Raw genomic sequence first — 14,726 nt, forward strand, 5'->3', positions numbered from 1 at the left:
ATGTAAACACCATAGACTGTGTAGAATATGTCAACAACACCAAATTTAATATGGCATCGTGGACAAGAAAGGAGCTTTATTTTGTCGTTACCTTGCGAAATTGAGTACAAAATAAAATGCCTAGACCAGCGAATAGTAACTTTCGAATACTTATTTTCGTCTTGATGAAGGAAAATGAAAAATATTATGCATTTTGTAAAACATGCAAGAAAAAATTGGCAATTACAGCAGATTCAAGACTGAAAGCCCACAGGTGAGAATTAGTTTTGTAAATTTCATTATAAAAGCAGTGATCGAAGTGGAAAATCTAAGGAAGTGGTATGTGCAGAGCACAGTAAACATACAGATTAGATAATTCCCTCTACTTTTTATATGTTAGTCGTTTCCCTAATCTTTCGCTGCCCCGAAGCAAAACGACTGAATGAGGAAATATGAACAAACGAGCAACGAAATTGTTTCTTACATTTGATAGTGGTTGTCTACATAGTCTACACGGGAAAAGGTGTAATGTAGATTACGTATAGATTACAGTAGACAATCGCGTAGACGTAAAATTATAGTTTACGGCACATCACTGCTTGTAGTATTAACCCCTCTGAAAACTTGAACCTGTTCCAACAACAATTTCTATCACCCTTAGCAAAAGTTGCGGACTGTAACGCAAATGCAAAACTTGTAAAATCAATTATGGCTATTAACGCTAATGAAAATCAGATTTTGACCTGCGTTCAAGAAAACAGTTACGGAATGGGACAAATGGGGGCAAGTTTTGGAAAATTCTGGGTACAGCAACGCGGCGCAAAAAATTAAGATGTTTTTATAACTGCTATGTGGAGTATCGCAAATTTTATGTTGTATTGACGAAACAATTACCCACACGATCTGCTAATCGTTTCGAGTCATACACGTCTTTACTTGATGAACGTTAACCACAATCGTTATTTATATAAATAAACTCCAAGTAACTTTAATTTTAAAAGCATGTTGACTGAAATTGAATAGTGAAAATAATAATTAAAAATAGGTAAATAGAATTGAAAGCTCAGGAAAACTCCATGGTAGCCATGCACTTCGCGAACTTCTTTTGTTTCAATGCTTCTTAATTTGTCTGCTAGATGGCTTGAAATGGCGAGTAGTTCAGAGGGCAATTGTGTGAAGATTACAGTGGTGTTTACACAGGAAAATAATTTGTAGTAAATTGTGCTAACCTGTCTTGATAGTATGCTGCATGATACACTCATCGAAAATTTTGGTACTACGTGGTATGATAGGTAAGAAATGAATAAGAAGGAAGTCCAGGCATGGCATGTCTGTTCTACTTCCCACTTAGGGTTAATTTCTAAGTCGCCGACTGTGCATTGTAATGTTTCTATATCTGTATGTGGGTAAACAAACGAGTACAGCAAATAAGAATGACTGCTTTTTTTTTTTTTTTTCCAGAGCTAAGAATACGTGTTACATTTTTAAATGTTGTCTTAAATGAAAGATAATTTTATATTAACACAATCAAAATGAATGAAATAAATGTATCTCTATCCGTCTCGTTCATAATAATTTATGATATAGGCAGAATTGTGCATTTCAATGTCAGTGTTCTGTAGATAAGCTAATAGATTATATAGAATGTATACAGAGTATAAGCCATAAATGTTTAATAAAATCATAAATACATATATTTTTTTTTCACTTAACACTTGCAGTAATTTCATACAGTATTTAGCTTTTGATTTCATGTAATCTTTCAGAATGAGTTAGACTGCCAAGTTTAAAAAGTTTCATACAAAGTCGCATAAATATTTGCAAGTACAAATATATCATGAGAAGCAGGTCATTAAATAAGTTTCAGTTTTTGTTATATACATGTGTAGGGTTTTAATGAAGGTCCCAAACAGTGATCAAGTTAAGGTATTAGCATATATTAAGGAACTAGCTATAAGATGTAACCTCTATATTTTATAAATCTTTTCACAGTTTTATTCGTGTCAAAAAGTTTCGTGACAAGGTTGGTAATAATGATTAAATAAAAGAGTAGCATCAAGGAGAAGGTTCTAGAACACGTCCCCCTTCATAAAACTAACGAAATATATTTTACATGGTTCACTCGAGCAAACGGGTTCTACCAAATAGGAAATTTATAGGTAAAATACGATGTAAAACAGTTTGCGTGAAGGAATGAGAGTGTGAATATAAGTAATTACTGCCAGTGCGCAGCGTATTGAAATGATTTTTGAATGATAGTGAAAGTATTGTATGTGTAATGGGCTTTTCCACTATCCTCGTTTATACGTATATCCCCGTCACTGACGCGCCTGCCCCTACGGACGCACGCCCTCGCTGCCTCTCGGGCTCCCCTGCTCCGCTCCTGCATTGACTTATTTGTGCTTTTTAGTGGCCAATTAGCACATGTTGTTTCGTGTTTTATGCATTGTAGTTTTTATGCCATATCTCCACATTGTATTTATACTGAACCCTCCTGAAGATAATCTGCAAATAGTAATGGAGCTTATTTAGTGCATGCTCTGCTGAAAGAAATACGAAGCTCTAACTTAACCTGAAAATGTGGGGAATGTGTCAGAATTTGGTAGAACCGTCTGCTCGAGTAATGCCGTTTTACGTGCTACCTTGTTTCGGTTCCTTTTCATTATTTATTCTTTTCTGTGTTCATATCTTCCAGTTTTTGGATTTTTTTTTTTTTTTTTTTTTTTTTTTTTTATCGTTTAATTAGCTATATTATTACCAAAACTAAGAACACTGAACTTCAATCTTTCAACAGTCCACTACCATGTTTGTTTACTACGCCAGTCATATATAGGTCTATTGTTTTATACGTAAGGTAATAATGATATTTTAATTAATTATAATTTTAGTTAAATGAAGTTTTTTTTTGTTATTTCTTCGATTTTACGTGCATACATTTTATTTTTAGTTTGTTTTATTTTATTCGAAATTCCATTCAGTTTCGTTTTCGCAGTCGATGTTGAATTGTTCATTGGCGGTAGACGTGGTATGTAACTGTATTGTGTGAATCGGTTGAAGTATTTATATATTGCAATATATAGCTTTACACCTCGTATATTCCGTGTAGGGATGTAGGACTACCGATACCACTTTTTCACCGATGCCGATACTTTTGGATATATTTCTTATATATTATCAGAAATTTCCAGAATAATGAAATGTCAGCATTGTAATAGATAGATATAAGGCCAAAATTTGATAAACAAAGACAAAAAGCTGAATTTCATATTAGGTTCCACACAAAAAATATATTTCCTCTAAAGTTAATCCAGCTCACTTAAAATGAACTAAAAAGCAGCAAATATTTATACAGTGTAAACTTAATTCTAAGAGACAGTGATTGGAATTTAGAGTGATAATGTACTTTGATAGTTACAATGTATTTACTAGTTTCTATTACATGCATGTAATTGAAACGGATACTACCATTATGAATTTTTATTGTTTACAAAGTTATGCGTGCTGAACCAGGTTTTGCTGTGTATACCTTAAAAAAAAGTTATTTAAGCGATGTTGTAAACAATGAAACTATTTAGGAACTTTAGATTTTTTTTTTTTTTTAAATCAGTAAGTAGGGGAAAATAATGACAAAGTGAGCGACTTGTGTGTGTCTTCCATAACATTTTCTTTTGAATCGAAACCTCTGTCTCGATTGGGATTCATATTACAGGTGTGCTATCCTGACCATGGGCACCCGAAGCGGAAGGGCAGGGTTGGACCCACTGGCTCACGAAAATGTATACGTAGTACAGGGCTCATAGCGAGTCACTTTTTTAATGTAAAAGTTACTTTTTTCAAGTTGGTCACTAAAAGTTACTTTTTTTCAAATTTGTCACTTGGGAGGTAAAGTGACTTTTTCGTATGATTTATGTTTTGCATTGGCAGTTTTCTAAGAGAAATTTAAAAAAATAAATGGAAAAAGTCAGAAACTTGTTACTCATTACTCTTCTGAAAGCTTCAGTACTTGCTGCCACGTGTGAAACAGCCAGCTTTTATTCTTTCTAAAGTACAGTGGATGGTTGGTGGATGCTTAAGCTCTCAAGATGGGGTTGAGAACCCTTCTGTGTCTATTCTTTTTTGTATCGTAATGGTCTTTTGGTTTTCTCTCGTAATAGTTAACGCTCTGCCCAACGTTGTGTGTATGTGTTTGTGTGGTTCATGATGTTCGTCTTGTGTTATGCTTCTTGTATGCTCTTAAGAATAGGTGATGAATTTGAATATTTCATGGCTTTGAGAACTCTCAATGCTAAGTAAAATATAATGTCTGGGATTAAGAAATTCGGAAATAGGCCAGAACTGGTTCCACTTACTCAGAAGTTTCTTACATCTGTTAAGTCTGCTTACCGTAACTAAAAAGCGTACTTAGAAAATCTAAGAAAGGAAGAAGTAAAGAAGAAAAAAACGAAACAAAACAACAGAGAGAGGTAATGGAGAAATTGACAAAGGAAAAAAGGGGCATGATGAGATTGTGGTCACTTTTCGTGTGCATTAGGTCACTTTTTCTAGGCTTTTGGTCACTTTTCAACTATTTACAAGAGACCAGACCACTATGAGCCCTGCGTTATATAGCAAACCACGTATATTAAATATTACGTAATATAGCAACCATGGAATGCCTCGTCCCCTAGAAAATTTTCTTCGGGTGCCCATGATCCTGACTGACGACCTTTGGCTTTTCTTCACCAGTATTTTGGCATGGATATAGCAAACATATCATTTGAGTACGAGTAGTGCAAATCAAAGGCGTATACATGCATAAAGAAATCGATTGTACGATTGATAATACTTTAGATCAACTTTAAGTCTAAAAGAAACCGATGAAATATAAGTGTCACTGTTAATATTAAACTAATGGAAAATAGTTCGGAAAATATATCGGTAAATGTCGGTGTACATTTGCTGGATATCGATACTCTCAAAAGTTGGCGATATCACCGATACCGATATATCGGCACATCCCTAGTTTTGTGTACATTTCCTTAGTGTTCTGTTTCTTAATTCTATTGTATTTGTATGTGTGTTCGGATTTTGTGTGTTTACAAAATGTTTTTGAGGCATACAATGTGGTGTTTTTTGAAATTCATTTGTTCACAGTGGGTATATTGTTTTGCATTGTCTGATGTTAGTATTCCTGGTTACTTTTTTTTAGGGCAAATTTTGTGAATTACGAAAAAATAAATTATTCGGAATTATTAATTAACCAAAATTCCAGTCGCATTGAAATATTTCTTCTAATAACATATGTTCTAAAAAACGTAATATTCGTTTGGGTGTATGGAGTGGCTCTGCCTCCCTGTTATTTTATAATGTAGATTATTGGAAGAAATTCTCGGAAAGCATTTAGTATCTCTCCCAACTCGTTTTATGGCTCCAGAACCGATTACCTTCTTTTTGTCTAAATTGTGATAAAGGTAGAAAACAATGAGTCCCGTGGGATTTCTAACCCCCTTCGCTCAGCTATATTTTGTGAAATAAGTAACACTGGAATTCTTAAGTCCTTATATGTGCAAGATTGAAGGAGAAATTAAAATCCTTATATGCAAGTGGTATTTTGGTTAATTAATAGTTTGAAATAGTTTACTTTATCGTAGTTCATCGGACATGGACTCTGGGTGGTGAATCTGTGTTCTAAAACCTTGCCGCCATCACGTTTAGATCTGCAGACAAGCTAGTTGAAGACACGACTAAAACATCGAAGAGATTCATATAATAGGGAGGTTATATGTGGTAATCCCTTAAACTGTGGTGTTCTAGTTCACGTCAGCCTAACTGGCGGATACCATCAACCAATAAGTCCGCAGTGCAGTGTTGTCAAACTTCCGCACAGTGGTTCAGGACAGCAAAAACCTGGCTAAAATCTATAATTGGTTATAACAATGTACAAAATGCTTCTAAAGTCCCAAATATGCGAGAATTGTATATTTATAGTACTAAGAATTGACGAACACGTTTATCGTTCGGTTGCACTAACCTTATCTGAAGGAGAGAGTTATTAGAAAATGTTCGTAAACACTGATAAAGTACTGTGTACTGGTATGCATTACGTCAGTACACTCAACACAAACAAATCTGCGCCACATTCACGCTAAATATTTTCATTACACTCACACACACAAATGAAAAAAGAGAATTGATTTTGTCAATCATCACTGTCACTGTCAATATCGCTGAATGCAGATGGAATGCCTTCTTATTTCGGCTGCTGGACGCCGCGTTGGCTTCTCCCTATCCACGCTGCGATGTCTTCAACAGCAGTCGTCCTTCGTGTGACAAGCATCGTCTTTTCTTCCCCTTAGCCACGTGCCTAATACTCGAAAGGAAAGAATGAAAAGTAATAAGAAGCATATGCAGCATATCCTGATTTGTAATAGTGCGAGAGAATTTGCGCGAGTGATCTTCCTTAAATATGCGTAAGTCTTTAAGCCGTGTCTCTTCAGAAAGCTTAAAATGGCATTCTGTATCACAGCCGATCCATGAACAAGAATTTTATGGACACTAGCAGACTATATAGAAACAAATTTTAAAGATGAACGAAGAGTTTGTCTGTCTCCAGTGCATAACTGTGAAAAGCGTTGGGATCAACATCAAGCCCAGAGTTGATTACAGATAGTATCACCGAAAAACGTGTAATCAGTTGTTCAGAAAACTCCGTTATTTGTAAAGATTGGTGCGAGTCCGCAAAACATCTAGCAGTGTTCCTAACCTTGCTTGTTCCACTACCTCCTGCTTTGGGTCTATCAACATTAAGGCCCATTTTTTCTCTAAACTTGCTTCCGAATCTCATGTTTTCGTGATTCCAATAGTTCCTAGTGCTTCTTTCGAACTTGCCATGTCTTGAAATTAAGTCTATATGCAATATGGAGGAGGCACTCAGAACATCATATGTACGCATGTAACACTGACAATCCGAAGCGAAATGTGGATGTGTTTACGTCTTTCATAGAAACTCTCTCTAAATCGTTCATTTCTTTGGGAGATGTTTTTGCAGATATGACACTTTGGAGGAGATTTGTTGTTCATGAGTGCATTACACACTTTTCCATCGACTATAGCGAGAATGACCTCGTGATGCACAGTAAATTGGGTTCCATCGACGTTCGCAGTTGATGGGTGGAGATCTTGGATCTGCTGTTCGATGCACCGGACTTTATGTGTTGTCACGGTTTTCCTTGCAAAACCGAATCTTATAGGGCAGTAGTATCTCGTTGATGACGTTTAAGGATTCTGCCACACTACAATTTCCTCGCCTACAACTAGCAGAATTGGCACGAAAGACGCAAACAGCAAGTCTTCTTCAAACATAATGCCATGTCCTGCTAAAAGCTCTGCTTGTATACGCTGTAACCTGTACTTCCATCACTACCTCAAAAAATGCAAGCGTCACTTCTTTGGTGTAGGTTTGGGTAAAGGGCTCTGGTTGTTTGCGCTCATAAACGTTTGTCTCACAAACTCTAGTCGGAATTATTTCTGTCATCTCACGAAGTTCTTTTGCTGTGTCTTGTCCTGATGCCCGAAATCTCATTTTGGCAGCAAAGGCCAGTTTCGATGTGCTTGCAGATGTGCGTAAGTCTTCCGTTTTCCTCGTTTGGTTCTGTCAATAGATTCTCTGGAATCCTTCAATGGACGACCACCAAGATTTGAGCGAGGTTCCATGTGTCTCTGGAATTTAAACGTCAGTTCTCCATCAAGCAATTCTGTATGTGTCTTCAAAAGATGTCATGATTATTGCCACTCTTATACAGTTTTGGTACACTTGGCTGCAAAACCTGGAAACAGTTCGTCGAATGTCTTCACTAACGTTGGCTGGGTGATCACCAGGTCCAATAGCGTCAAAACCCATGTCTGGACATGCCGTGCTTGTTCCCTCTGACAATGTCCTTTTTTTTCCTCTCATTTTCTCATGTGTCTCAGCTTCATTATGAACTATAGACGTCCTGTACGTAAAAAGTAGGAATAATTAATTTCATTGTCCTGGCACTACACACAATCACAAAGGAACACGTATTTCACGAATTCGCACATATTCGCACCTAAACTTCCTGAAAAACAATTCATTATGGGTTATTCTTTCAGGCCATTTCAATAACTCTGCTGGGGAATGCTGGGCACTATACTAAATCTCTGCAATTTTGTGGACCTTTTGCTAAAGGAAATTAGATTTTGTCACATTAACATATTTTGTTCGAGGAAACGTAGATATGGAAGATACTGCATAGCCACTTTGGACAGTTGCAGTGCTTGAGAGATATGTTGGTACCATATACAACACATCTTTCTTGTGACCACATATTCTCAGATACCAAGTCATGAACTTGAATGACAAATACTCTATTTGACAATTATTTCACAGACATGTTCACAATGGTTAACTTCCATCACTTCTAACTCACACATTACATGTTACTCGTGTTCATTGTTTATATATAGGAAACCATGGGTATTTGGTAACCCATACACTAAACCAGTGTCCTTCTAACGCATTTTTCAAAAATTGGATTTTGGCCAGCTTTTTGCTCGTACTGAACCACTGTGCTCCGGTTAGAAAGCAAGCTTTCAGTGGGGAAATGTTGCATGTAGCGAATGCACTCGTTTTACTGACAGTATCCAGTATGTTATAACAACATAAAAATATGGCAATATCATCATAGTATACCGGTATGCCTTATTAATAATAGTATTTTCTGATACAAATGTGGTATGAATAATATATTTCATTTGATTCAGAAGTTCACAAGAGAAACAAATGGATGTAAATATGCTTTAGATTAGCTGCCGTAAATATGTTTACGTCACTTACAACCATATTGAGAGCCATGCGACAATCGATCTTAGAACCTCTCTAACCGAGGGTCAATCTCCTACAATTTTGCATATATATATCCCAAGATGAGGAAAATATCGTACAAGGAAGTAATTACGTATTGTGTACCAATTCATGAGATAAAAATACGGAATTCACGGTGGCTCAGTGATAGAGCATTCACTGATGTTGTTGTGTGTGATGGGAACTTGTTCCCTCCCATTGTCTTAATTACACTAATTCTTCCATCATTATTAACTTGCGTTTGCTATGTAACTGCGTGAGCCTACATCCCGTTAAAGCTGGAGTTTCATACTTTTTAAAGTTAATAATCCACGTTTATTTACCGAGGTTAAGGGAGATGCTGATGACATTAATGAACGACTTGGTAGAATGAAGAAACGGGCGATTCCCGAGAAAACCCACGCACACGGTATTTGTTCATCATAAAATCCTCTTTGCGAGAACTTAAATCGAAGCTGAGAGCTGGGCGCTTGCAGGGACATCACATACCAGTGGTGAGCGCTCTACCGCTGAGCCACCGCCGCCCGAATCAAAAGTATATTTTAATTTCGTGAAATATAAATAAAGTTGGGTTTACAATTGTATGGTGATATTTCTTCGTTGCGACCAGAGCATCATATTGATCTTCCTCACGCTTCATATTCGACCTATGTACATTAAAAATAAAAGTGTACACTTGAATTATCATTTTGTGAGTTTGTCTCCTTAAATCTGAAGCTTCCATATCACGTGTGCTAGGTTTGTTTGGCGACTTTTTTTGTTATATGAACACATTCCAAATTACGAAACGTTACAACCCACCCACTCGTTGTCCTCACAATAAACACTTTATAATTTAATACACTCCAAAATTGCAAAGCACTATACACACGCTAGTGACAAATGCAGGAGCGAACGCTAATGGTATTACATTGGAGGGGGAGGTTTTATAAAATAATGAATGAATGCACAATATATCGTCCAGTACTTGTATACCACTCATTCTAGTTTTGGAACTTCTTGTATACGATAGGAGACAAATTCTGATCAAAGCATATATTATCTAATAAATAATACCGTTAGTTTTGGCAAAGATACTTTGCCGTAACTCTAACGCTGTTATTTTTCAGATAATATATGCTTTGTCAGAATTTGTCTTTTATTGCATCCAGAACTTATTTATCAAACCTCGTATATGTAATTTTCTCAAGAAACTGGTTCATGAAATTAATTGTACATTTAAAACGGTGAGTAATCAACTCTGCCCACAGTCTCGGCCGAGGAACAATTAAGGCCATGGAATCGAAAGGAAAACAAAATCAATTTCAGTGTCAGATTTATTTTAGTCTCTTTATATCACTAAGTTGGCTGGCAGAAAGGCTTTTCCCTTTTGCTGCAAGAAAAAGAACTCTTTAAAAGTTAAAAACTTAACTCTTGGCGGAAGAGACCGTAGGGAACCAAGGCCTGCTTCACGGCTTTAACACATGCCTTTGGGGTGGTTGTGTGTTCGGCACTTCTACTCACCTTGCTGTTAATGCTAGATTTCTAGACTGGAGTTCGCTACTTTCACTTAGCTTTCCCCAATTATCCTCACGACGCTGAGTGGTCACCGCAATGTCAACACCATCTAGTGAGTACGAATGGTCACCCGTCTTTCTTATGCCCTGATAAGGCACTGCTTGACTTCGCTGATCTTACGAAAAGTGGTATTCCAGTGCGGCTAGAGTGTTGTTATTATGCAGGGTTGCCACAGACCTGGAGAGTCAGGGAAAGTCATTGAATTTGAAAGTGGTCAGGGAAAGTCATGGAAACAAGGTCAAAAGGGATGAAAGTCATGGAAAATCATTTAAAATTGTATGAAGATGAATGTTTTAAATTATTTTGCTGTTTTAGTACGTTTTCACAGACTAAGTGTGTATCTTTGTAATGCTAGTAGTACATAGTTTTTGTTTGTGTGACAATAATAATAATAAGCCTTCTTGAAATTACAACATACGAACAACCCAGTGATAACAGAAAAAGTAATACGACTTACTGTTTTGCTGAGGGTTAATGTTGTAATGCATATAAGGGTTAGGGGGTGTTCACGACGAAGAGATAAAACTCTGACGAAGAGATCGCTACGATATTGGTATTGGAATGCGAGGAATTGGTTGGGAGATGAACTTATTTCTGAGAAATTTGTACTATATTTTTAATAAGTCACCAGCAAGACGTGGGGAATATACAGCAGTTACAGGTAGTTCAATTATGCGCAACAAGAATTCTATGAAGTATTGCGCAACAAGATGGCTGGAAAATGTAAAATGCACTGAAAGGGCATTGGAAATATTTGAGGATGTAAAAAAGTACATTCATGAAACAAAACCATGAAATTCTGAGCCATACAAAAGGGTTACTCAGCACGTGCGGGACCCCTTTCTGAAATGTAAATTGAGTTTCTTTAAGACCATCTCATGTGATTGCCAAGGCTTTTTGAGACGATTCCAGACTTCGGATCCACTGTCTCCATGTTTGTATGGAGAGCTTTTGCATCTGTTGAGGGTCCTCATGGCTCGCAGCTGTATGCTGTACACATGGATAAAGAGTCATATGCCTTGCTTCTTGCCTCCAAAGTAGACATTGGATTCGAGTGTGAAAAGTTTTTAAAAGAAGTCAAAGGTGAAAAAGATGTCAGTGTTTTACAGTTTCGGAATGAGTGTAGGACATTTCTCATGAAAATAGTGGACAAGTTTAAAGACAGATGCCCCCTTCATTATCCTGAAGTGAGAGGAATGTCTTGTTTTGATCTAGTAGTTATAATGAACGAACCTGAGGTAGGGAAATCTAGAGCAAATGTTCTCCTTAAGAGACTCTTCAGTTTAAACAGAATAAGTGGAAGTGTTGCAGAGAAGGCAAAGCATCAATATTTTCAACTGTTGTGAGGCAAACGGTTCTTTGAAGAACATGCTAATGAACCACAGCGATTAGATGATTTGTATGTACGTATTCTTCAGGATAAAAAGTAAGCTGAACTGTGGCAAATTGTAAAGTTAGTGTTGATTGTTTCGCATGGTAATGTATCTGTGGAGTCTGGATTTTCAATTAACAAACACTTCATGGTTGAGAATCAAATTGAGTTTAGCGTCATAGCACAGAGAACTGTTTATGAGGCCATTCAGTTCCACGGTGAGAGAGAACATTTAACCATTACAAGTAAAATGTTGGGATTAGTTCAAGCAGCAAAACGGAGGTATGAAAGATTTTTGGAAGAGGCACGAAAGCAGAAGACGGAGGGGAAGAAAGAGAAAAATAACAATCTTAGGATTACAAAGGAACTACAGAAACTACAAGAAGAGAGAAAGGTCATTAGTAAAGCCCGGAATTAATGGAAAAATAAAAGCCCGAAAATGGCTGGCAAAATTGCAATATAAACACCCAAAAAATGGCAGGTAAAATGAGAACGAAGGGAAAAAGTGAATCACTGTTATTCATAACAAATCACTTGTTAACACGTAACAAATCATTTAGGCTTCATAGTGAGCATTCAAGACAAGAATTTTTCGTGCTCTCACACAAAACTTATTGTATCCAGAAAAGTGAATCATTGTTATTCTTACAACGCATGTTAAAACACATACGTAACGAATCATTTAGACTGCATAGTGATCGTTTCCTTTCTCTCACACAAAACATATTATATCCAAATGTTATATGCATGTAAGTAAATAAGTGTGCAAAAGAAAGAAAATAAATAAGGTGTGCATTGGGCGGCTATGGGGATGGTGGAGGCCGTAAAAAATATGTATTATTTTAATTTTTCATCTAGCGGTCATGGAAAATAAGTACAAAACAGCTAGAAAGTCATAGAAAGTCATGGAAAATGATTTTAAAAATTTTGTGGCAACCCTGTTATGTAAAATTAATTATCCCGATCTCTCGAAGTGAAATTGGAGAACTCCAAGTGAACAGTATGTGATTAGTGATCTCCAAGTGAAATATTTTAGTGTTCTTGAACAGTTCTGCATATTATACAGTACCCAGAGGACGCACTCTCACATACTGTACAATTTGAATCAGTATAAAGTTGTAAATTCCATCGCCTGGATACTTAATGACCTGAAGCTAGATCTGATCTCATGCCAGATATGTGCAAGACGCAAATGTAAATATGACCCCTCTACTCTAAGTTTGATTCTTACATATTGTCTGTGCATATGTTCTCCCTATTTGGAGAACTTCCCTTATTAGGACTGTCTTACGAAAACCCTCATGTTGTTGCTATTCGTGTGAATGCCAGCGCTGAAATTGCAGAATGCCTTGAATTCAACAGAGAGAGTCATCGGATATTATTCTCGTCTTTAACATTCATTGGGAGATCTTTGCGAGACTTGTCACAGTCGCGCCAATTTCGTTAAATTTCGCTCTGGACTTGCCAGCACATTACGTCTATGTCTGGTCCATTGAACTTAATCAATTTATGCGAATTATCATTGGTAAAGTAATCTTCCGTAATGAAGCAGTAACCACGATAATAAACCATAGGAGAATATAACAATTATATAATATGAACAAATGAAACTACAACCATGGTTCATTCGCCAGTAGTCTCAGAAAAGTATTTTCTAGAAGTCTCAGTTATTATTTTAGGTTAGAAATGTAACGTTTCAATATTAATTTCGACCGACTTCAACTTCATTGCTCTTGAATCGTCGCTGTAATCAGCTTTGCCAACGTAAGAGCAGCGCCGAAAGTTATACGCCAGTTTTGCTTGCAACGGAATATAGTTTCGTACATCTGCGTTCGAGAAATAGTGTTTCGCGTAATTTTCTATTACCTTCGGCTGTAGGACATGAGGTTAGGTTAGATAAGATTAGGGTATCTTATTTTGGTGTAAATGGGAAATATGGAGTGCCACTTTTCTTAAAATCTATAGCGAAAATGGGTTAATTCACAAATGAAGTAGACCTGTGCTATTTAAAGAATTTATTTAGCTCCTATGTAGACGACAAACCTGTTATTCATATAGTAAAGCAGAAACAGCTCTCCGAAGTTAGATGTATTACCATGATATTGACTATGTAAACAACGTATACGGCATACGTATTTAATGATATTAGTAAGAGAAATGTACTCATGTCCAAAATTATTGTCGCATGTTTATAAATATGTTGTTGTAGGAATATAACTTGATAACGAATTCGCCCGGTATTTCTTATAATGTTAGTATGTGTATAATCGGCAAAGACATGTATGTGGCAAATTTCATGTCAAAAAAGCAGTAAATAAGAACAATAAAATGAAAATAAAACTTTCTTGTAAATTTAGCAACATTTTGTTTTACTCATTATAATTTTAGTATTTATAATTCTTTTCCTCTGAAATTACCACAAATATATATTTCCCGATTATACACATAGTATCAGTATTAAAAGTACCCTGCAAAATCATTATCAAATAATATTCTTACAAGAAGACACTTATAGATATGCGACAGTCATTTTGGACATGAGTGTACATTAGCGGTTGTATATTGCGTTTAAAAGTATCTTAATGGGTTGGCAATGATGTGAGTTCAAGAAAGACATAATTAAGTGAAATGCCATGCGGATGCAGTGTTTTAGGTGGTCATATAATTGTTGCAAAGTTGTGCCACATGCAAGGCATGTGTTTCTATGTTATATGAAGGATTTTTCCACTACTCTCGTTTTGCATATACTTACCGTCGCTGGCGCGCCTCCTCTCTAGGACGCAACACTGCGCTGCCGCGCGTGTTTTCAAGTGACCACCTATCACAAGCCAGTATTCGTGCTTTGTAGTGACCACCTGGCACAAGTTAGTTTGTGTTTTTAAGTTGTTTCAGGTTTATGAATTGTAGTTATGGTACATGTCCAAACGTTGTATTTTTACTCAACCCTCGTAAAGT

At 36.5% G+C, this 14,726-nt stretch overlaps 1 protein-coding gene across 2 annotated transcripts in view; it reads left to right on the forward strand.

Moving 5' to 3' along the window:
• Positions 1–956: 956 nt before the first annotated feature.
• The window catches only part of LOC145669597 (putative protein phosphatase 2C T23F11.1), a 48,910-nt gene continuing 35,140 nt past the window's right edge, over positions 957–14,726 (forward strand). The window contains exon 1 of one of the 2 annotated variants that reach the window (XM_081737818.1): positions 957–1,271. In XM_081737818.1, coding sequence (XP_081593944.1) covers positions 1,229–1,271 — 43 coding nt within the window. In that variant the 5' untranslated portion in view covers positions 957–1,228. The remainder of the gene's footprint in view (positions 1,272–14,726) is intronic. The other variant, XM_081737819.1, reaches the window with a different exon arrangement.

This window comes from Thermobia domestica, chromosome 14 (genome assembly GCF_964235325.1).
Source record: "Thermobia domestica chromosome 14, izTheDome1.hap1.1, whole genome shotgun sequence".
Taxonomy (NCBI): Eukaryota; Metazoa; Arthropoda; class Insecta; order Zygentoma; family Lepismatidae; genus Thermobia; species Thermobia domestica.